The 25,151-nt window shown below is 41.3% G+C and overlaps 1 protein-coding gene across 1 annotated transcript in view; it reads left to right on the top strand.

Moving 5' to 3' along the window:
* PPM1D (protein phosphatase, Mg2+/Mn2+ dependent 1D) overlaps positions 1-25,151 on the top strand; it is a 59,827-nt gene that overhangs the window by 23,211 nt on the left and 11,465 nt on the right. Inside the window, exons 3-4 of the mRNA XM_040244153.1 lie at positions 5,442-5,566; positions 22,639-22,829. Coding sequence (XP_040100087.1) covers positions 5,442-5,566; positions 22,639-22,829 — 316 coding nt within the window. The remainder of the gene's footprint in view (positions 1-5,441; positions 5,567-22,638; positions 22,830-25,151) is intronic.

A 25,151-nucleotide genomic window follows, 5' to 3' on the forward strand; every position in this document is an offset into this window, starting at 1 on the left:
TAAAATTCATGAAGAGGAAATTTCTTGATAATGTGGCATCTGAAATCTTATCAGTAACTTTTTCATATTCTTTCATTGAGAGCCATTGGTCTATCAGTTACGAGCCATTGATTAAATAATATCTTTATCCATGCGTGATCTTTTAAATAGACTTTTATTTTTTGAGCAGTTTTAGATTCATAGCAAAATTGAGCAGAAAGTACAGGAGTCCCTGCCTTCTCTGTGTGAATAGTCTCTTCCACTATCAGCTCTCTTTTCCAGAGTGGTTCATTTGTTATGGTTGATGACCGTACATTAACACATCATTATCACTCAAAGTCAATAGATTACATTTGGGTTGCTTTTGGTGTTGTACATTCTAGGGTTTGACAGATGTGTAATGACAGGTGTCTACCTTTATAGTTTCATACAGAATAGTTTCACTGTCCTGGGAATCCTCTGTGCTCTGCCTCCTTTCCCCTTCCTCCCTTTCTGTTCCTGGCAGCACTGGTCTTTTTATTATCTCCTTAGTTTTACCTTTTCCAGAGTGCCACATAGTTGGAATCATAAAGTATACAGCCCCTGTGCATGATTTTGAAACCTAAGTATTGGTCTCTTGTAAAATATTGGTTAGCTGGGTTATACAGATCATCCAGATATTGACATCTTTTATCGTACAGTATATCAAGTTCTGTAGCCGTTTAAAAACTCCACTGTATGCATGTGGTCTTCGTATTATTAGGAAAATAATTTTGACCTTGCAGATCCCCTGAAATTGTCTGGGGGACTTCCAGGGGGGTCCCTGACCTATATTTCAAGAGCCACTTTTCTAGTATTTGTATGGTTTTATCATTTACATTTTAATCTTATAGCTCTGGAATTTTGAAGTTATGTAGTAGGGATTCAAGTTAATATTTTTTTCTAACTGGCCATCAGTAGCCGCTTGAACAATTCCACAGCCATTCCTTGCTGATTAGAAGGCTCTCCAGGCATAAAACCCTTCTATAGTGGGAAGGTGACCTGGAGTTGATCCTCTTCTAGCTCTCTTTCCCTGGTTAAGGTAAACGTGGAATGTAACTATGTTACAAGGCAACACTGCTCCTTGTAGAAGGATCCTCTAATTGCAGGTGGATAGGAAAGATTTCTGTGGACCTCAGATTTCCCTTGGAAAGCAGGGATCTTGGCTGCCCTACATGGCAGCTGGACTTGTGTGGGGACCGGGAAGTCAGGGGCTCTTGAGCCACACATTCCTGTGGCCTTCGAAGCTCACTTGTGGCTGGAAATCGGCTCCTGCATTTCTGTAAGGATCACTGCTGAAGGCGGCTCTGCTGGAGCTGCAGTTCTGGCAGACTGTTTCCTGTCCTGGTTTCATGCTATAGTTTATTAGGTCCTGTAAGTGTGAAAGTCAGTGTGCATCTGAGACCACTACTGGTAGTTATGTAAAGTGAGCTTTGCAATCATATTTATTGGGCTGGCCAAAAAAAAAATAGTTCCTTCAGGTTTTCCCATATGATGATATGACAGAACCTGAACGAACTTTGTGGCTTGCCCAAATTTGGGCCTTTTCTGGGTGTCCTTAAATACCAGTACCATACTTTTTTTTTTTAATCGAGGCTTTATTATAAATTTTAATATTGGTAGGCCTCATTCTTCTCATTAGTCTTGTAAAAAACTTTACTGTTCTTTATTTTTCTCTATGAATTTTTAAATTATGTATTTGTATTTTATTTTATTTTTTGAGTTTATGGTTTTTGTGCTGTTACTTAGAATACCATCTGGACAGCTGGACGAACTCTTTGCCATTTGAGAGCAGGTGTCTTTTTGCACAAATTGAGCTGTTTTGTTATAAGTTATTTCCTCCTTTCCTTCTGTCCTCACCCTAGGCAACTGGCCAGTGCTCTGTTTTCCCAGCCTTCTGTTGCTTCTCTGTCAGCCCCTGCATATCAGGCTGATGCTTTTGTATGCCTTTTAATCACACAGGACAATGGCAGGAAGTGCAAGAGAAACAGCATCTTTTACAACATTGCTTTGGGTTTTTGATACTGGATGTAAAACTTACAGCCAGTGCTCTTATTTTGTCATTTGTTCCTCTGTCGGTGTTTATGCTCAGAGACCATAATAACTTTGAATATTACGTGTCAAGAGAGCTCCCAGGAGTGTTATATTGAAAGCAATGTGGGTAGCTACTGTAATTACTTACTGTTAAGCCTTACTTTGGGGCTTCCCTGGTGGCTCAGTGGTAAAGAACGTGCCTACAATGCAGGAGCCACAGGTTTGACCCCTGGGTCTGGAAGATCCACTGGAGGAGGGCATGGCAACCCACTCCAGTATTCTTGCCTGGAGAACCCCATGGACAGAGGAGCCTGGAGGGCTACAGTCCGTAGGGTTGCAGAGTTGGACACGACTGAAGCGACTGAGCATGGCACACACGCAAGCCTGACTTTTTAGGGAGCAGGTTTAGGAAAGAGCTACAGGGTATAAGCTGTTAGGAAGGCAGAATGCTGGTGTCTCTCTCTTTTCCTGTAACTCTTGTGTTTCATAGTTTCTTGTGAATGGTATTTTGGTTGGATATTAGCAAAGATTTGGACAGCAACAAACACTTTGTCTCTCTCTCTCTTTTTTTTTTTTTTTGGTCACGCCACACAGCCTGGGGGATCTTAGATCCCCACCAGGGATAGAACCCAGGCTCCCTGTGTTGAAAGAGCAGAGCCTGAACCACTAGACTGCCAGGGGAAGTCCATGAATGGTAGATGTAGGCTTTACTGTTTGCTTTTGGGGGGTCAGCTTTGAAGAAAGCATAAAATAAAACGTAACCTCCGCCCAACTCAGCCCTCCATCTCCCCAGGGGCTTCCGTCTGGGCGAGGTTCCCCCGGCCCCAGCCCCAGCCCCATCTGCCTGGGCAGGGGATGGAGTCCCTAGCAGCAGGGCCATAGGGATCAGCGCTTCTGTGTCACTAGGACCGACCCGCTCGCTTTTTGGGGGCGGCAGTGAGTCCCTAGTCTCCTGGGCTGCTCAGGAAGCCTCTTCCCCACCGGAGGGCGAGGTCCCCAAGCAGACCCAGCCGGCCCAGGCCAGGCCTCCAGACCCCAGGCCTCTGGCTTCAGCCCTTCAGCCTCAGCTCCCTAGTAAGTGCCCGCTGTGTCCCCGTTTGCACTCCAGGCCCCAACGACGCAGACCTGGGGTGGGAGACAGACCCTCCTGGTGAAAGGCTCGCCACTGCCCAGCGCTTAGGCGTGCCAGCCAGGTGGGGCCCCCGTAGGCTTCTGCGCCCCCGAGGCCTGCTGGGCACCCCTTCCCCGGTGCTGCCTGCCTGCCTCTCCCAGGGAGCCTCAGTCCCCGAGTTGGCCCGAGATGCTGCCAGGGCAGTCCAGCCGGTGCCGCCCGCTCCGCCCGCTCCTGCTGCGTCGCCCAGGGGTGGGGTGGGGGGGCTCCGCCCTTGCCTCCGCCCTCGGACTGAGCGTCGCCTGTTCCCCTCGCCCGGGAGGTGGCTTGAGGAGGCGCCTGGCTTTGCTGCCTCCAAGGGCGGAACACTCACCTGGAGCACTCACCTGACCACGTCAGGCCTGCCCCAGTAAAAGCAATTACAACCTCAAAAAAAAAAAAAAAAGATAACCGCCTTTGCTGACGCTTACTAAGACCTGGAACAGTGTTTCTTTCAGTACTACAAATTGATTCTCAAAAGGGAGAGTAAATGAGCAACTCTCTTGATATTTCTCTTCTTTGTTAACATCGACCAAAATTTCTACCATGTTCTTCTTTCATTCCCCTCCTGTTCTGTCTGGTTATTGTAGCCCCATGTGGCTGTTTGACCTTAAATATAAATTAATTAAAGTTAAATTAAAAATTCAGTTCCTCATTTGCCCTAGCCACATTGACAGAGCTCAGTAGCTGGGCATGACTGGTGGCTGCTACATGTTAGAATGTTTGGAGGGATCGTTTCCATCCCTGCTGCAAGTCTGGTGAGACAGCGCTGCTTAAGGTGCCTGGCCTGCCCTTGTCTCATGAGGCTTGTTTTCTACTTTAGAAGGATGGTTGCGGTTGTTCTCCTTCTGCTATATTCATGTTTTGTGTATCTGGAACCCAGTTTAGTTTCTGAGTTCATTAAGTTTAGGGGGACAGAGTCATGCTACTCACAGTCAGCAAAGTAAACTATTGAGACTCACGTGTATATCAGGATGTCATAGTGTTCATTAATAAGGAGAAGAGTAACTGACAAGAGGACCACAGGTGATTGTCAGCTGACCTGCCATAGATGAAATGAATTTCAGACTGTAATCAGAGGGTTTCAGTGCACACCTGGGACCTGAGTGTGAAGACTGAATTTGGTAACTTGAATGTCACCTATTGTTGAGAGTCAGGAATCCAGTCTTGTGCGTGTATCTATCTGGCAGGTAACCCTGATATCAGGCAGGCTAATACTGGTTTCTTGGAAATGCTCTTTCCACTCTTCCCCTCAACTTTATTAAACCTTCCAGGGAAACATTTTTCTTTTATTTATTTATTTTTTAATTCCAGGCAGATTATGGTTAAATTGATTTAAGGGCCAGTTTCCCATTTCAGTCATTCGGGCATAGGTTGAGAGACCATCTCTACTGTGTTTTTAGTATTACGCTTTTTGCTGAAATATTTGACCATATTTCAATATGTTAGGCACCCTGGAGTGTACTAACTTCTCTGTGTATTAATTACAGATTTCTCAGCGTCTGCCTCCAATGTGGGAGACCCAGGTTCGATTCCTGGGTCGGGAAGATCCCCTGGAGAAGGAAATGGCAATCCACTCCAGTATTCTTGCCTGGAGAATCCCATGGACGGAGAAACTTAGTAGGTTACAGTCCATGGGGTCGCAAAGAGTTGGACACGACTGAGCGACTTCACCTTCACCTTCACCTTGTTCGTACACCAAATTTCTAGGAGGGTTTTCTTGTTCTCTAACTCTCAGATCTCTCTCTCTACAGCTGATCTGTTTCCAAGGTCTAGTGTCACATTTCTAAATACAGAAATATCAGAAATATCTAAATACATAGGTATTTCTAGTGAGGCATTTCTTATTAATTCCTCAGATCAAAAATACTAAAATGGAAGTTCTGTTTTCAATACCCTTAAATCCTTCAAAAACTATACAACCTTTTTGACTTCTTTTATGTATTCCCTCTTCTTTTATAACCACTTCTTCCTCCCCTCAGTTTTCTCAGTTATCAAATTATCTTGCTTTTGTATACATGCTACCTACTCATTTCTGTTCCTCTGTGCTCCCTAAATAATCTCCAAATTCTCATCTTAATTTACCCTATTTTGTCTTTGCCCTATGAACAGGAACTTTGATTTATGCACGTGTCTAAAGCAGATGAATCATTATTTTGTGATAATACAATCTGATTGTAACAGTTATTTAACATGTGGAACTACTTGAGTTGATATGTTGTGATCACTTAGTGTATTTCTGTGAACTCTTGTCTTTCAGCGTGATGAACAAGTCCGGGGTGAACCGTGTGGTTTGGAAACGGCCTCGGCTCACTCACAATGGACCTGTGAGGAGGAGCACAGTCATTGACCAGATCCCCTTTCTGGCAGTAGCCAGAGCACTTGGTAAGTAGGGCTTCTGTTTGGTGAAACCATCTTGGATGTTCTGCAGCGTATGGTGGTAAAATAAAAGACAAGACGGAGAATTACACCCTCATTTGGCACATACTGAGTGTGTAAATAGATACTGTAGTAAATGATTGAAAACCTAATTGAGAGGAGGATTTCAGTGCCGTTTGCTCTTTGGTCCTGAGTTATGTTCAATGTTCTGATAGTTTCCATTTATTCCTAAGGAAGTAAATGTATGCCTAGGCTTGATGTTAGCCTTAAAACTATTTCTAAATGTCCTTTCCTACTTCAGCCCTTCAGATTTCTCTTCAGAGCCTTCAAAGCTCTTTTTTCTTTTTCATTAGCTAGCAAAGTAAATTGTGACAAAATTAAAATACTTATTTTCTGTTCTATTTCGTTTTGGAAGGAAGGTTAGAGGATTGTAACTATAGAAATATCTTATTTTGGATGTACTAGTTAAGTTTTCTTCTAAAGAAAATTTCTCTTAGAAAACACCATTTTTTTCCTTCTCTCTTTATTCCTCTAAAGACACTTGAGCACTAACTTGGTTCCAGGTACTGTATTAGGGTTTGGAGTGATGATACTACACTCTGCCCTCAGGGAGCAAGAATAAATAGTTGGGGAGATGGGTGATAAAGAAGTAAACCTGTTCTGAACCTAGTATAATATTGCAGGTCAATTATATTTCAGTTTTTTTAAAAGGTGAGCTTGTACATTGTAAAAGGTAAGCGTGTACATTGTAAAAGGTAGCTTGTACATTGTACTGTAAACAGTGAGAGACTGTTTTTTGGGGCTCCAAAATCACTGCAGATGGTGACTGCAGCCATAAAATTAAAAGATGCTTGCTCCATGGAAGAAAAGCTATGACCAACCTGGACAGCATATTAAAAAGCAGAGACATTACTTTGCCAACAAAGGTTTGTCTAGTCAAAGCTATGGTTTTTCCAGTGGTCATGTATGGATGTGAGAGTTGGACTATAAAGAAAGCTGAACGCCGAAGAATCGATGCTCTTGAACTGTGGTGTTGGAGAAGACTCTTGAGAGTCCCTTGGACTGCAAGGAGCTCAAACCAGGCAACTCTAAAGGAAATCAGGCCTGAATATTCATTGGAAGGACTGATGCTGTAGCTGAAAATGCAATACCTTGACCACCTAATGCGAAGAACTGGCTCATTGGAAGAAACACTGATGCTGGGAAAGACTGAAGGTGGGAGAAGGGAACGACAGATGATGAGATGGTTGGATGGCATCACCAGCTCGATGGACAAGAGTTTGAGTGAACTCTGGGAGTTGCTGCAGTCCATGGGGTCGCAAAGAGTTGGACATGACTGAGCGACTGAACTGGACTGAACTGATTTGTACATGAAATAATTACAGACTAGGAAATATGAAAGAAAGAAAGAAATCACAGGGGTTCTGTGATAAAGAATAATTTAGAAGGGAAAATCTATCTTAGGTAGTGTGATGGAAATGCTCCTTTTAGGAAGTGTTATTTTAGCTGAGATGTGATGGCTAAGAATCAGGTTTTGTGAAGAGCCTGTTGAAGAATATTCTAGGCATGGATCCTGAATTGGGAAAGAGCTTGGCATGTTCTAGGAATTATCAAAAGTTGGGAGTTAATTGAGGCAAATGTAAACATCAGATATTTTTGTTCTAGACTAAGGTTATTGGGAAACATTGAAGGATATTAAGCTAAAGAGTAATATTATCTTATTTGCATTTTTTAAAAGATCATGCTACTGTTACTTGTTCATCTTTGGTATTTGATCAAGTACATGTAGTCCCAACCTTCATGGACCCTATAATCTAATGGGGAGAATTGATAATAAGCAAACAAATGAGAAAATTCTTTTAAAAAGCATCAAAAAGGAATTAAGCAATATGATATGCCACTAGTTGATGGGAGGGGTAGGTGGTGGCCAGGAGAGGAGGTACTTTGGAGAGGATGATTAAGGAAGATTCTTTTAAAAAGTGGTCTTTGAATGAGACCTGAAGGAGGGAAAGGGGCCAAGTCAAAGCAAAGGCATAACACTTGCAGAGGCCATCAGGCAACTGGTGGACATTTGACTTGGGAGGAATGGTGGTGGGGGTTGTTCAGCACATATTCTTTTTTCCTACTGAATAATGTCCTAAATCCCTTTTGGGAAACTATCTCCCCTACTCTGTGCAGTCTTAGTTTAGACAATCGTGTTTAGAGTCCTTTAGTAAAATATAAATGGTCAGGCATATGACCCCAGCTGGATCAGTTAGATTCCCTGTTCCATGATTTTGAATTGCGAATCCAGTAAGGATCAAAATTAAAAGCCAAGAAACCTGGTTGGTATGAATACGTCCAGGTGATAATTGACCTCCTTTGGCAGTGCTCATTGATGTGATTGGATTTTCCTGCCTAATTGTTTGGAAGTACCCTGACCTAAGTTAACCTAACTGGAAATTGTCATTTGTATGCAAAGAACCCTAACGCTGGAAGGAAAGGGCTCCTTGTCTTTAGTGAGAGAGAGAAGGTAGAGATTTAAAATGAGGGTGAAGATGAGGACGCTTGCCTGATGAGAAGGGTGGTACAGACTAAGGAAAGAAGTGTGATGAAGACATTATGGGTGGTAGGCAAGGACTAAATCCTGCAAGGCTTTTTAGAGCATGATAAGGAATTTTATTTTAAATGATTTTGGGAAGGGATTGAAGAGTAGGAGAGGAAAGAAACCCCAGTGATTAAGAGGTAGACTCGAGCCACAGTTCCTAGGTTTCCAATCCCAGTGTTGTCATTTACTGTACAGACTTGGGAAAATTACTTAATATATTGTGACAGTTTTTTCAGCTGTAAAGTGGGGCCTGCTTCATACTGTTGTGGGTATTGGGTAACTTGACACATGCAAAGTGCTTAATATAGTGCCTGGTACATAGTAAATGCTCTGTAAATGTTAGTTGCTGTTACTATTGTTGTTTACTAAAGTAGGGCAATGACATGATCGAGTTTGTTTTTAAAGGATCATAATGGCTAAAATTACAGGGTAATAACATTGGAGGCCAGGGTGCCATTTTGGGGGCCTGTAGCAGTTTCTAAGCACCTATTTTATAGATTTTTGTCTTAGTTACCCAGGCCATTCACTCATAGTATATATGTGATATAATTGACCCTTCAATTGTTAGCAAGGAAAAAAGAGGGGGGAAAGTAATAGTCAGCTTCTCTTTACTTTTCAGGTGGATGGCAAATTTCAAGTTAACTATTGCCATTTGTAGCATTAGTGAGCTCCTGAGGGGATGGGAGGCAAGGAATTAATATTACTGAAGAATGGAGAGGAGTTTCATGGGGAACTCAACATGGGCTGAGGGCAAGGTCTTACTCCAGGTTCAAAAGTAATTCAGCACACATGAGTATCTTCCGTAATCTTTACTTTATGTTTTTAAGGACACATTGTTGCATTATTAGACAGTCCTTGAGTTAAAATCTGTCTTCATGAAGCTTTCAGTCAGGTCAGTGTGTTTACCTTTTTGCATAATGACAGTCATTTACCTGTTCAGAATTGGCTAGCATGTTTCTCTAGGCTAATTTCAGACCTTCCATTAGTCTTGTCCTATCCCTTTGGATATTTCCCCCAATAAACGTGATTCCAGAATTAAGAACACTGCAAGATGCGGTCTCATCAGTTTGAAGTACAGTGGAAATATGTTGTTCTTGCTCCCTGAGCATTGTACTTGTAATAATGGAGTTTTAGAATTATGACTGTCATTAGCTTTTAGTAATCTTTTCACATTAGTTGGCTTATTAAGCTCAGATCTCTAGATATTTTTCTTATGAATTGCTACTAAGTCAAGTTTCTCTATTACATACTCTGTTGGTGTAAGGGTGGGGAAATGGCAGAAAGTGAAGAGGAACTAAAGAGCCTCTCGAGGATGAAGAAGGGGAGTGAAGAAGCTGGTTTAAAATTAAATATTAAAAAAACTAAGATCGTGTCACCTGGCTCCATTACTTCATGGCAAATAGAGGGGGGAAGGTAAAGTAGTGACAGATTTCCTTTTCTTGGGCTGTAAGATCACTGCGGATGGTGACTGCAGCTGTGAAATCAGAAGATGATTGCTTCTTGGCAGGAAAGCTATGACAGAGCTAGACAGTGTGTTGAAAAGCAGAGACATCACTTTGCCGAGAAAGGTTCATATGGTCAAGACTGTGGTCTTCCCAGTGGTCACATACGGTTGTGAGAGCTGGACCGTAAAGAAGGCAGAATGCCAAAGAGTTGATGCCTTCAAACTGTGGTGCTCGAGGACTCCTGAAAGTCCCTTGGACAGTAAGGAGATCAAATCAGTCAACCTTAAGGGAAATTAATCCTGAATATTCGTTGAGGGGACTGATGCTAAAGCTGAAGCTCCAGTATTTTGGTTATCTGATGCAAATAGCTGACTCATTGGAAAAGTCCCTGATGCTGGGAAAGATTGAGGGCAGAAGGAAAAGGGGGTATCAGAGGATGAGATTGCTGGATGGCATCACCGATGCAATGGACATGAAATTGGGCAAACTTTGGGAGATGGTGAGGGACAGAGCGGCCTGGCTTTCTGCAGTCCATAGGGTCACAAAGAGTCAGACATGACTAGGCAACTGAACAACAGCAAGGGTGGGAAGGTGGAGGCTGAAAAATAGACGGGTTTTTTTTTTGCAGGATATATTAATCAATACAAAATTAATAGATTAGTGTGTACTTGAAGAGATCTTTAGTGATGTGATTTTTTTCCCCTTAGCTTAGTTTCAACATTAACTATCTAGAGAAAGAAATAATGTGTGTAGTTCTCGATTTTCTGTATTATGCATATTCAGAAGTATGTAAGCAACAGAATATTATTAGCATTGTTTAACTACTTTTAGTTGCCAGAGAGAAAAAATAGTAATTAGAGAGTAGAGAAATCAGGCAACACATTGAATGATGAAAATTACCGTCACTAATGAGTACATTGTATGCCTTCAGATGTGTGATACATACATCCCCTAGGTAGTACCCTGGTCAAGAATGCATGGCTGCAATCTAGATGAAGGAGGCTAAAGAAATGTTCTAAGTAAGTGCTATTCCGGCTCCTCAACTGGATCCTATAAAGGATATTATTAGGCCATCTAACAATTCAGAATATGAATGGTGAGTAGTATATTAGGTACATGTTATATTAATACAAATTTATGAAGTTGATAACTGCAGTGTCCTTATTCTTGGAAAATACACTTTGAAGTATTTAGGGATAAAAGACTATTATTTAAAACACTTTTGTTGCAAGGTTACAGGCACAGAATCTATACATATGTAGATTGAAAACAAGCAAATGGGGCAAAATGTCAGCAATAATGAATCTGAGTAAAGATGGGGGTTCTTTGATATGTTTTGATTTTTATCACTTTATACATTTGAAATGATTTCCAGATGAGATTTTTTTTTTTTTAATAGGCTGGCTGTAATAATATGAAATTCAATAAAAGTAAATAAAAATTGCTAGGTTTAAGTTCATAATATGCTTTGGGAGATTATCTGCTTTCGTAGCATTTCATTTGAGAGAGAACTAGGGTTTTTTGTTTTGCTGTCTTTTTCGTTGATTGCTAATGAGCATAAGATAATTCTACAGTGTTAAGTGCATACGTACTCAGTCGCTTGGTCATATACAGTTCTTTGCAACTCCATAGACTAGCCTGCCAGGCTCCTCTGTCCAAGGGATTTTCCAGGCAGGAATCCGGAGTAGGTTTCCTTCTACTGCCATTTCTTTCCCCAAGCTATCTTCCTGACCCAGGGATGGAACCTGTGTCTCCTGCATTGGCAGGAGGATTCTTTACCACTGAGCCACCTGGGAAACCCCTGGGTGTAGTTTAGCCATAAAAAATTAGTATAGTCTTAGAATGCAGTAATACAGTAGACTGTCCTACTTATCAGTTAAGAAACTGCCTTTCCAGATTAGTCAATTGATCAAGTCTGTGTAGGTGGGATTTTGCGTACAGCTTTGTTCAACTTACAAGTATAAGTTTGGACCTTCCCTAGTGGTCCTGTGATTGAGAATCTGCCTTTCAGTGCAGGGGACGCAGGTTCAATCCCTGGCCAGGGAACTAACCCTCATGCTGCAGGGCAGCTAAGCCTGTGAGTGTGAATAAGACCTGATGCAGCCATAAGCAAACATTTCCCCACTCTTTCCACTGGATGCCGCTGCCGCTCTCCTATACTTGAACAGGATAATTGGGCAGAGTATAACCTGGAATCAAAATACTGAGGACACCGATAGCTGGGTTAGTTTTTGTGAAGTTTTGTCATCTAGAAGAGAAATTAACCTGATGTTTAAAAGGTGTTGAGAGCTCCCTGGTGGCCTCGCAGTTAGGATTCTGGGCTTTCACTGCTATGGCCTGGGTTCAGTCCCTGGTTGGGGAACTGACATCCCATAAGCTGTGTGGCTCAGCCAAGGGTGTAGCGGGGGCGAGGAGCTTCCAACTACTGAATGTTTCAAAAAACTGAGCATGCAAAAATGAGAGCAACAGGTGAAAATTCTCAAAAAGAAAAAAGGTGTGATGAACTATAAAAGAGAGAACCATATTTTAGCTCAGTAAAACAGAATTATTACAGATGATAAAAAATAATAACATTATTTTGTGAACTGTAGTGAGCCTTTCCTTCACTAAAAGTGCTTGGGTGGTTGACATAGATGTCTACATTGGCTCGGAAGCTAGAGAATATAAAACTGGGTTTCTTACAGTTCTGAGAGTGCATGGCAATGTTAAAATAGTTGATCCTTGCTTAGCTTTCCATTGTATTCAAAATAGCTTTTCCAACTAGCTGTTTTTTCACTGTGCATTGTTTTTAGATTTATCCATGTTTATATGATTCTAGTTCATGCATTAACTGCTGTACATTCAGTTCTAATATGAACCTATATTTTTTCCCTCTGTGCCCTTATTGGTGGACATTTAGGTTATATGCACACATTTGCTATTACCAAAAATGCTGCAATAAATACCTCCTTGTGTACATCTATGAGATTTATTTAAGGCACATAACTAGAAATGGAATTGCTGGGTTACATTACATTACTCACCAACTTTTAAAATACCCTGACACACAAATAATAAGATAATATCTTAGAATAAACAGGGAAGGCTACTCAAGGCTGTGGGCAACTGACCTAGAGGTTCTAGCCACTCAGGACCTACCCTGTTGACCCATGGTCACACTTAAACCATCCACGGCATATCACTTGGAAAGCACAGTCCAAGATGTATAAAGATGTGTATATCTTTAGCATTATTATGTGATGCCAAATTTCTCCCCCAAGTGATTATACCAGGCTATTAAAATCTCGCTGTATTAAGAATCTATTGCTGTCTTAACAGAATATTCCCAAACCTAACAGTTCAAAACATTTATCATCTCCCATGGTTTCTGTGGCTTAGGAACTTGGGAATGGCTTAACTAGGTGGTTTTGGCTCAAGGGTCTCTCGGGTGGTTGCAGTCAAACTGTTAGGTATGACTTTGTTTGATAGCTTGAATGGGGTGGGGCATTCACTTCTAGGACGACCTACTCACATGGCTGTTGCCAGGAGGCTTCCATTCCTTGCCCAGTGGTCTTCTCTGTAGGGCTGTTTGCTGTGTCTTCATGCCGTGGAGCGAGTAGAGCTGCCTTCTTGGAGTGAGTGATCTGAGAGAGAACAGGGAAGCAGCCACGATGTGCTTTTATGATCTAGTGTCATAAATAAGTGACATCTCATCACCACCTCCATATTTTTTTTTTTGGTTAGCAGTGAGTCACTCAGTCTGCCCTTAAGTGGAGGGGGATTAAGCTCTACTTCTTAAGAAGTATCAGTATGTGCAAATATTCTAAAACTGCAGAGTCCCCGCTTCTTCATGATTGTTTATTCATTCACCAAGTATTTATTAAATGCCTGCTATGTTACAGGTACTGCTCTAGGTTTTGAGGATTTGGCAGTGAATGAAACAGGTGAAGATTTCTTGACCCGTGGATCGAACTTTATAGTAGGGGGAAACATGATAAATTAAAATAAACAAGTAGAATATATATTGTGGTATGCAGTGAAAAGTGCTGGCATGAAAAATAAAGCAGGAAACATTGTGGGAGGCGGGAGTCATAATTTTAAATGGAATGGTCAGAGGAGGTGTGAAGAGATGACGCTGGAGTGAAGAGGTGAGGGCCTGGGGGTGACTGGGGCGTGAGAATTCAGGCAGAAGGAGCAACAATCCTCAGTGTCCTTTTTATGATTTTTTTTTTTTAACTGAGGCACTTGAAAGGAAGAGTTGCCATTAACTGATGTAGCAAAGACCAGAGCGCATTAGTAGGGGCTGGTCAGGAGTTCAGTTTCAGACAAGTTACATTCAAGGTCCTTATCAGATATTGAAGCAGTGATATCCATTTGGCTTCTGGTTATGAGAATCAGCTAGTGAGAGCTAGGCTAAAGACATCAGTTTGTGGCTGAATCAAGGGATTGAGTGTAGGTAGAAAAGGGGAGGGGAAGAAATGGAAAGGTCCAGTGACTGAGCCCTGAGATACTCTCACTGTTAAGAGGTAGGGGCATGAATGGAGGAATGGGGTAAGACAAGACAGACAGAGCCACAAGTAAAATACAAGATAGTTCGGGAGGGTGTCCTAAAAACTAAGAGATAAAGTATTTCAAGAAGGTGAGTATTTCCTTATATGTCAGTTATTCCTCAATTTAAAAAAATGTATTTAAATACTGTTGAAAGCTCAGATAAAGCAAAGACTTGAGAGGTGATGTGAAAGTCATTGGTGACCTTGACAAAGTGGCTTTTGGTTGGATAGTGAGACCACAGTTGTAACTGGAGTTGGTTCAAGAAAGAGCGAGAAGAGGAAATTTTGATAGAACAAGTTTTAGACACTCTTCCTAGGAATTTGGGAAGGAGAGATGGGGCTCTAGCTGGAGTCAAAACCCAGGAGAGGGTTTGCTACTGTTGTTTTAAAAAGGGAAGAAATAATCACAGTTAATGGGAAAGATCCACGCAACCAGTGCAAAACACCATGTAGGAGATAAAATACAATTGTTACAGTAATGTCCTATGGCAAGTGCATTAACATAATTTTGTAAACAAATGTATGGAGATAAATGGATCTTTTCATATAAAAAGAGATATGGGAGAGATGATATTGTTTCAGTAATGAAAAACATCAGTTCTGATTTTTCTCTTGATTTTAGTTTTCTATCCCATATTTTCACCTCAAATACCTTCATTGAGATTTAACTGACATATAGTACTGTATATTAAGTTTAAGGTATACAGCATTAAAAAGATAATATCCTTTAGATTTGAATAATTAAGCTAAAAGAAATGCTTTGTTAAAGTTTAACTTGTTGCATGGTAATTCTTATTGGCCCACAGTAAAATTAAATTATAGTATTTAGCACCATTCTTATGGTTAATAGTCATTTTTCTTCTAGCTTTTTGGGAGAGAAGTTTGCTTATCAAAATTTGTACTGTTGATGATCAAAATTACTTGAGTACAGATGTAGCAAAGGTGCCTCCTAGTGTCTCCCTGATGGAATTGCATGTGAGTCTTACAAATCATTGATTCATTGTACAGATACTTGAGTGCAGACACCCTGATGCTGGGAAAGACCGAGGACAGGAGTAGAAGGGGGCAACAGAGGATGAGATGGTTGGATAGCATCACCGACTCAATGGACGTGAGTTTGAGAAAACTCTAGAAGATTGTGAAGGACAGGGGAGCCTGGTGTGCTGCAGTCCATGGGGTTGCAAAGAGTCAGACCTGACTTAGCGACTAACAATGATAGTGCCAAACACAGGTCTTTGCCCTCAAGGAAGCTTATGGTTTAGAGAAGGGGAGAGGCGTTCATCAAGTGATCACAAAAAGAAGTAAGGAATGACAACTCTTAAGTATTTGTATGTCTGTTAAAGAGAACTTTAAATAGGAATATTTTACCTAACTGGAGAGCCACTGAAGTGATGTTTGAACTGAGCTTTGAAGAATTACAAAAGCTAACAGGGAAGAAAATGTGTTCTTGGCATAAGAACTGCATTTGTGAACAGCTCTGTGATAGGAGGAGGCCTGGCGAATGAATAGGGTATGTGGAACATAGATAGGTATGAGAATAAGAGGCATTGATCAAGTGAGAAAATACTGCATTTTTCTAGGCTGTGGTTAAGAGTTATGTAAGAGTAAACTGTTGCAGAGTTAGGGAAGCAACTAGGTTGTGTGTGTGTGTGTGTTAATTATGGCAAAAGACCTATAACAAAATCTACCATTTTAATCATTTTAAGAATTCAGTTCAGTTGAAGTATATTCAGTTCAGTTCAGTTGCTCAGTCGTGTCCGACTCTTTGCAACCCCATGAATCGCAGCACGCCAGGCCTCCCTCTCCATCACCAAATTCCGGAGTTCACTCAGACTCACGTGCATCGAGTCGGTGATGCCATCCAGCCATCTCATCCTCTGTTGTCCCCTTCTCCTCATGCCCCCAATCCCTCCCAGCATCATAGTCTTTTCCAATGAGTCAACTCTTCGCATGAGGTGGCCAAAGTACTGGAGTTTCAGCTTTAGCATCATTCCTTCCAAAGAACACCCAGGGCTGATCTCCTTTAGAATGGACTGGTTGGATCTCCTTGCAGTCCAAGGGACTCTCAAGAGTCTTCTCCAGCACCACAGTTCAAAAGCATCAATTCTTCGGCGCTCAGCTTTCTTCACCGTCCAACTCTTGCATCCATACATGACCACTGGAAAAACTATAGCCTTGACTAGACGGACCTAAGTACATTTAAATTGTTGTGCAGCCACCACCACCATCCGCCTTAAATCTGTGTTTTAAAGAGATGATTTTGGTTGAGTTTTGACAATGGATTAGGTGAGATAAAAGTTGCTGAGAACCTCTTCATGGGAAGCCACTCAAGGAGTGAGTGTGAGGAGGTGATGCTGAAATTCCCTAGGGATAAGGGCTACTAGGTGTCCTGCACCCTGCCGGCCACAGTGTGTCTCAGGAGCGAGCAGAGAACACACTGAACCCCAGAAGAAAGGCCTTGTTCTCATCTGGTATCATTCCAGGGTCCCTAGTGAGAGCAAAAGGGAAATGGCCATTGAACAGGCAACCAACAACATCTGCCATGATGTAACCCTCCCTTCAGTATGTAGAGGAAGAACATTCTGTGCCCATTTAATGGTGTACAAACCCTAGACCAATGATAAAAACACTTAGCTCAATTCTGATTCCTACTCATTTGATCTCAGGTAAAGCCATGGGAAATAATGGAAACAGTGAGAGACTTTATTTTTGGGGGCTCCAAAATCACTGCAGATGGTGACTGCAGCCATAAAGTTAAAACATGCTTGCTCCTTGGAAGAAAAGCTATGACCAACCTAGGTAGCGTATTAAAAAGCAGAGACATTATTTTGCCTACAAAAGTCTGTCTATTCAAAGCTATGGTTTTTCCAGTAGTCATGTATGGATGTGAGAGTTGGACTATAAAGAAAGCTGAGCGCAGAAGTGGAGTTGGAGAAGACTCTTGAAGGACCCTTGGACTTAAAGGAGATCCAACCAGTCCATCCTAAAGGAAATCAGTCCTGAATATTCATTGGAAGGACTGATGATGAAGCTGAAACTCCAGTACTTTGGCCACCTGCTGTGACGAGCTGACTCATTGGAAAAGACCCTGATGCTGGAAAAGATTGAAGGCAGGAGGAGAAGGGGGCGACAGAGGATGAGATGGTTGGATGGCATCACCGACTCGATGGACATGTGTTTGAGTAAGCTTCAGGAGTTGATGGTGGACAGGGAAGCCTGGCGTGCTGCAGTCCATGGGGTCACAAAGAGTCAGACACGACTGAACGACTGAACCGAACTGAAAGCCATGTAGAAGACTTCTCTGGTGGCTCAGTGTAAAGAGTCTACCTGAAGTTCAGGAGACTCCCTAAGTCCATACTGAAACAAAAAGATTATAAAGAAGTAGAAGAATGGAAAGCTTTTCTTTAGACAAGATAATTAGGGGCTTGCCTGGTGGTCCCGTGGTTAAGAATCCACCTGCCAGTGCAGGGGACGCAGGTTCGATCCCTGGTCCAGGAAGATTCAGCATGTTGCGGAGCACCTAAACCTGTGTGCCACGACTCCTGAGCCCAGGCTCTAGAGGCTCTGCTCCGCAACAAGAGAAGCCACCACAATGAGAAGCCCGAGCACTGCAACTAGAGGCCACAGCCACTCACCACAGCTAGAGAAAGCCTGAGTGCAGCAGCGACCCAGTGCAGCCAAAAATACATAAATGGGGAAAGACAACTAATACAGGTTAGTGTTCTGTCTTCAGTTTACCACCATTACAATAACATGTGATTGGTGCAAGAATCACTAATGGATGCTAAAACCTGGCATTTTTTGGTAAGGAACAGGATATTTCACACAGTCTCGAACCATCACCCTTCAGATTACTTGGGAATACCTTTACAGTGCTGGTGGACAGCAGTTTAACTGAATGATCAAACTCGGCATTGCCAATGGCACAGACTGACAGTGTACCTCCTAGCTGAGAAAGATGTAGTATTCCGGCCAAAACCAAATTTAACCGGAACACAAGCCTTTATATCTTGCAGAACACAAAGAAGCAAACAGAAAGCAAAACGCTAAATCAAGGATCATTCTGCAGAACAGCTGGCCTGGAGATTTGACAGTCGTCTATCAGTGTCATGAATGACAAAAATCACAAAACCTAGAGAGTTGTTCTGGGTTAAAAACAACTAAAAATATGCCAACTAAAAGCAATGAATGATTCTTGAGTGGATCCTGGACATTAAAAAAAGGGTTGTTGGACTTTTCCTGGTGGTCCCGTGGTTCAGAATCTGCCTGCCAATGCATGGGACCCAGTCTCAGTCCCCAGTCTGGGAAGATCCCACATGCCGGGGAGCGACTAAGCCTTTGTACCACAACTGCTGAGGTTACATGCTGCTGCCGCTGAGGCCCGAGAGCCCTAGAGCCCATGCTCCGCAACACGAGAAGCCACTGCAGTGAGAAGGCCTGCTTGCTGCAACTAGAGAAGGTAGTGACAAAGACCCAACGCAGCCATAATGTTTCTTAAAAAAAAAAAAGGATTATTGCGAAATTCCCTGGTGATCCAGTGGTTAGGACTCAGCACTGTTACTGAGGGGGCCTGGGGTTGATCCTTGGTCAGGCAGGACACGCAGTGTGGCCAAAAAAGAGAGACGTTACTGAGATGATTGGGAAATTTTGAAGATTTTTAAATTGAAGATTACACAATTCTGGATCAGCATGACATTTTCTGACTGTGGTTCTATAGAAGAAATATCCTTGTGCTCAGATTAAAGAAGAAATACACCATATTTTCAGGTTGAGAAATATAATATTGTTAAGATGGCACTTCTATCTGAATTGATCTATAGGTTCGTTGTTCAGTTCAGTTGCTCATTCGTGTCCGACTCTTTGGGACCCCATGAACTGCAGCACACCAGGCCTCCCTGTCCATCACCAACTCCCGGAGTCCACCCAAACTCATGTCCATTGAGTCGGTCATGCCATCCAACCATCTCATCCTCTGTCGCCCCCTTCTCCTCCTGCCCTCAGTCTTTCCCAGCACCAGGGTCTTTTCAAATGAGTCAGCTCTTTGCATCAGGTGGCCAAAGTATTGGAGTTTCAGCTTCAACATCAGTCCTTCCAATGAACACCCAGGACTGATCTCTTTTAGGATGGACTGGTTGGATCTCCTTGCAGTCCAAGGGATTCTCAAGAGTCTTCTCCCAATACCACAGTTCAAAAGCATCAATTCTTCGGCACTCAGCTTTCTTTATAGTCCAACTCTCGCATCCATACATGACCACTGGAAAAACCATAGCCTTGACTAGATGGACCTTTGTTGGCAAAGTAATGTCTCTGCTTTTTAATATGCTTTCTAGGTTGGTCGTAACTTTCCTTCCAAGGAGTAAGCATCTTTTGATTTCATGGCTGCAGTCACCATCTGCAGTGATTTTGGAGCCCAGAAAATTTAAGTCAGCCACTGTTTCCACTGTTTCCCCATCTACTTGCCATGAAATGATGGGACCAGATGCCATGATCTTAGTTTTCTGAACGTTGAGCTTTAGGCCAAGTTTTTCACTCTCCTCTTTCACTTTCATCAAGAGGCTCTTTAGTTCTTCACTTTCTGCCATAAGGGTGGTGTCGTCTGCGTGTCTGAGGTTATTGATATGTAGTCCTATTCAAAACCCAGAGTTTGGGACTTCCCTGGTGACCCAGTGGTTAGGACTTGTTGGTTCCATTGTAGGGGCCACAGGTTTGATACCTGGTGAGGAAACTGAGATCCCACATGCCAAGTTGTTTAGTTGCTCTTTGGTAATGCCAGGCTCCTCTGTGCCTGGGATTTCTGGAGAATACTGGAGTGGATTGCCATTTCCTTCTCCAGGGGATCCTCTTGACCCAGGGATCAAACCCATGTCTCCTGCTTTGGCAGGCAGATTTTTTACCAGCTGAGCCACCAGGGAAGCCCTTTTCTCATGCTGCATGGTATGGCCAAAAACAAAAAAATTAATAAAAGAAACAGTTTCAGAAATCTAAGTTAAAAGAAATGTATGTTTCTTCTGGAAATGTATTGAAGTTTAGTGGGAAAGAAAAGAGATGAACAGCTTATTGGGGACTAGTGATTTGGGAGTTGCAAGCTTGAGAGAATGATTTTGTAGAAGGAGTATACATATATACTTGTATGTATATCTGTAGACATCTCTAGAAGAATACGTGAGGACAACAGTTACTCCCTCAGTGGAGAACCAGAAAGCACATGAGTCAGAACAGAGATTTTTGTATCTTTTGGTTTTTGTGCTATGTGAAATAACTTATTTTAAAATATTTTCCAATTTATAAAGATATTATTGTTAGTTTAAATATGAGAAATTGTGACCCTTCTTCAAGGTCATATAGTTTGCATTAGAGTGAAAGTTGGAATTTCTTTTTTTTTTAACGTTGATTTTAATTTTAGACATATTAGGGATTCTGCTGTATGTAAATTTAAGTTCTTGCTTGGAATGGCAATATTAATTCCAAATATTGGGGGAAGACTACTTTTGAAGGCTTTTAACATCACGTATGAACCCTGTAATTGCTACTTTAATATTTATCTTAACTGTTTTTCCATCCATGTTCATTTTTATAGTTTCAAAGAGGGATTTTTCTTTTACTGCTATAAAGAGATGAATGTGTCTTTGTGAGCTGGCCTGGATTATAACTAGCTTTTAGTGGTCATATGTGTTCTCTTTTGTTACTCTGAAGAATGAATTGCCCCTTTCAAGAGGCTGGTTTAGCAGTGAGTTGCTATTTTAGATTAGAGTAATTGCTTTGAGCTATTCTTTCCTTCTCCTCTGAGCTGTAGTTGAAATGGCCAGTATTTCTGATGGGAAAGTATGGTGAAGTTTGAATAAGGAGAGGACAGAGAACTTCCTCTTATTTAGCAAAAGTCAGACCTGCTTAGCAGCGGCAAACACAACTTACCCTCTTGTCTGAAAACTTTTTGCTCTTAATTTAAGGTCTTTCCCCAAAGAATATCACAACAAACAAAAGAGGCAGAAATTTGTTTTCCTCTTTTTGTCCCTTCCTTCCTGTTTCAGGGAGCAAAGAGTTTATATTGTCCTACTTAGTTATCTTGTGTATCACAAAAGGGTAGATGGTTTCTATACATTTTCTTTCTATTTCTGTTTTATTGATCTTGTTGATGAGATGAGTCAACTAAAAGTTTTTTTATGTTGAACATTCTGAGGTGTTCATCCAGTCGCTCTGAAAGGCAGAAGTTTTAGGTGGTGTTTTATGTGGAGCTAATCAAGGAGAGGATAACTATGTAAGAATCTTCTTTTACTGGTTCACTGAAAGGGTGAACTATTGATCTCCAAAGACTGGTTAAAACTTTTTAGCTTCCAAAGATAGGTTAAAAGCATAAAAATGCTCATTTTTATCTCTGCAATTTTCTTCCAAGTGACTGGCACTCATCTTTACCGATTTGATGTAAGGGGTTACATCAAATTTTGTTGACCTAGGGGGTTAACAGGTTTTCAGTTAGCCACTAGAACTCCTACTTATAGAGCAAGTTCTCCACATTTTATCTTTTCTTCACAGTTATCTTAGTTAATCTTGGCCATTTGCGCTTCCCTATACATTTTATTTTTTTTCTACTTTTCAATGTATTTAAACATTTTTTAATTGAAAAATAGTTGATTTGCAATGTCATGTTAATGTCTGCTATACAGCAAAATGAATCAGTTATTCATATATTAGTACCTATATCCACTCTTTTTTAGATTCTTTTCTCATATAGATCATTATGGAATAATGAGTAGAATTCCCTGTGCTATACAGTAGTTCCTTCCTATACATTTTTGAATCAGTTCGTCAAATTCTACAAGAATCCTTTTGGGATTTTAGTCGGAATTACCCTGACGTTATAGGTTATTTTTGGAATGCTTAACATCTTCATGCTCTTCCTATCTTTGATTAGAATTTATTTCTCTGTGTATTTAGATACTGGAATCTAATTGTATAATTTTGTCCATGATGGATTTGTATACCTTCTGTTAAACTTTTCAGTACCTTGCATTTGGGTCATTGTTGTAAATGGAATTGTTTAAAATTTTATATTTTCTGTTTCTTGCTGTTATATAGAGATACTGCTGACTTTTATTTATTGAGTATTTAGCAACCTTGCTAAGTGTTCCTGTTCTGATAATTTATCTAATTTCTTTTTGATTTCCTATGTAGAAATAAAATTATCTGCAAGTAATGATAGTTTTATTTTCTCCTTTCTAATACACATAAATGATATATTTTTATTTTCTTACTGTGTTGAGAAGGGTCCTTCGTATAGAACTGGAAGAAAAGTGGTGATAGAAGACATGCTTTGATCAGGTTAATAAGAGAGTTAACTTTAAAAATTTCTAGTTTGATAAGAATTTTTCTTTTTTAAAATCATGAATGGATTTCAAATGTTATCAAATGCTTTTCTGCATCTTTTGAGATGAATATGTAGATTTTCTTCTTTAATCTGTTGATAGGATACTACTCTCTTGGAAATAATGCTTCTGGCTTTTTCTGCCTCCTGCTCCCCAGGTGATTTGTGGAGCTATGATTTCTTCAGTGGCGAGTTTGTGGTGTCACCTGAACCAGACACAAGCGTCCACACTCTTGACCCCCAGAAGCACAAGTATATTATCTTGGGAAGTGATGGACTTTGGAATATGATCCCACCTCAAGACGCCATCTCAATGTGCCAGGACCAAGAGGAGAAAAAATACCTGATGGTGAGAAGTAACTCAGTTCAATATGATCACCTACGCATTGTTCTGGTGCTTTCGTCAGGAGTCTTGAATATGAACTAAGCGTGTACCCGTGGAGTAGGTCTTTGCATTTGCCCTGGCTGGAGAAGAAAGTAAAGTATAGATTTCTGTAGCTCATTAGGGGAGTAATGGATCCTTGAACTGTTTCCACTTTTTGGCTGCTTTGAATGCCGCTGCTGTTAACATTCGTGGACAAGTTTCTGTGTGGGCACGTTCTCGGGTCTCTCCTATCGACCTGGGAATGGAATTGCTGGGTCATGTGGTAACTCTGTTCCCTATCCTGCTGTCACCTATGCCTGTACTTTATATACCTGTAAACCTGGAAACAACCATCAGTGAGAAAATTCTTTTCTTTTCTTCATGGCTTGCTCGAAAATTGATCTCTTCATTCTGAGTAACGACAAAGGAAGATTTGGGAAAGTGTGATGTTATTGAAAGCAAAGAAAGAGAATGTTTTTGGAGCAGTAGCCAGCAATGTCAAATTCTACGAAGAAGCAGAGGCAGATGGAGGAAAACAGGGTATTGGGTTTTACAGTTAGGATCTTCTAGTATTAGTGATCTTCAAGGATGCAGAGTTTCAGTTGAAATGATGGGAACTTGAGCTGGCAGGTTGGAGTGACGATGAAAGAATACTTTGTGAGCCTAGGAAATAGATGTAGTGAGTGTTCAGCAAGACAAGGGAATTGCCATTGTTACCTTGAAAAGACAGGATCTTGAAAACAGTTTTATAGCCTTTACAAGAAAGATTGACAGAATAAGAGAAATAAGAGATTGAAGGTCCAAAGCACATGGAAGTAACTGGAATCAGTGGCTCCTTGGAAAAGATGATCTTTTCCTAAGATGAGAGGATCAGTGAAGCTAGATAAAGAGACAACATAAAAGAACGTGTATTAAATTGCCTGCATTTATTCCCTCAGCTACCATGTTAGGCACTAGGTACACAGGATGCAAAGGTAAATAGAATATGGTCCTTGCTCAGCATTTGCCATATTATTGCAACTAGGATGCATAGATAGCTCTCAGTACCATTTGATTGTGAGTTGTTTAATGACAAGTGCATGCGTGCATGCTCGGTCATGTCTAACTCTTTGCGACCCCATGGACTGTAACCTGCCAGGATCCTCTTGTGGAATTTCCCAGGCAAGTATCCTGGAGTGGCTTGCCATTTCCTACTCCAGGGGATCTTCCTGACCCAGGGATCGAAGCTGCATCTCTGGCATCTCCTGCATTGGCAGGCAGATTCTTCACCACCAATTCAATTCTACAAACTCGGGTCTAGCATGATGCATTTGGTCAGTGATGTTAGATGTAAAAGAAAGATTAAATAAAATAAATATTATTTTGTTTGGCTGTGCTCGCTTGCAGGATCTTAGTTCCCTGGCCAGGGAACCTGGACCCTTGATAGTGAAAGCATGCAGTCCTAGCCACTGAACTACCAGAGAATTCCCATGTCTGTTGGATTTATAATTCTTTTTTTTTTCTGGCTGTGTCACGTTTTAGTTGCACCATGCCAGCTCTCTAGTTGTGCCATGCAGGCTCAGTAGTCATGATGCATGGGCTTAGCTGTCCCATGTCTTGTGGGATCTTAGTTCCCTGACCAGGGATTGAACCCACGTTCCTTGCATTGCAGGGCAGATTTTTAACCACTGGAAATATCAGGGAAGTCTCTGGATTTATAATTCTTCAATGATGAGAGAAAAAGAAACATTTCAGTGGCATAATGAGGCCATAAGCCAGTTTTATTGGGCTGGAAGAACCTATTCATAAACACCTAAATGAGTATTGAAAGAGCGTCTATAGAACAATATTTAGAACAGGTCTTGAGAACTGCGAGAGAGAGGATAGGAAACTTGAAGATTGCATAAGGAAGTTTCATGGGTAAGACTCGTATTTGAGCAAGTCCTAAAGGTGGAGTTGAATTTACCAGCTTAAGAAATCAAGGGAGGAGAGTGAAGCTTTCCAGACAAAGGAATAGAATGTGTAAAGTCGAAAAGACAAGTCTACAATACATTTCAAGTTTCACAAGTAACTTGATGGGATTGGAAAACAAGAGGCAAAAAGGTTTTGAGTGGTCTGTTACGAAGTTAGGTCTTTGTAACCAGGTAGTGGAGAGCATTGAAAAGCATTTTAGAAAGCGTACTCATTGCAGAGTGGAATATAAAATAGAGGGTGGATGATAATGGATGTGAAGATTGTATTTATTAGGATGTGCAGGAAAACCATCTGACCCCTTAATAAAATTAAACCAGCAAAGTTGGCAATGAAAGAGAATGAGTGTCAGCAGTG

The sequence above is a fragment of the Oryx dammah genome, unplaced genomic scaffold (genome assembly GCF_014754425.2).
Source record: "Oryx dammah isolate SB20612 unplaced genomic scaffold, SCBI_Odam_1.1 HiC_scaffold_8, whole genome shotgun sequence".
NCBI lineage: Eukaryota > Metazoa > Chordata > Mammalia > Artiodactyla > Bovidae > Oryx > Oryx dammah.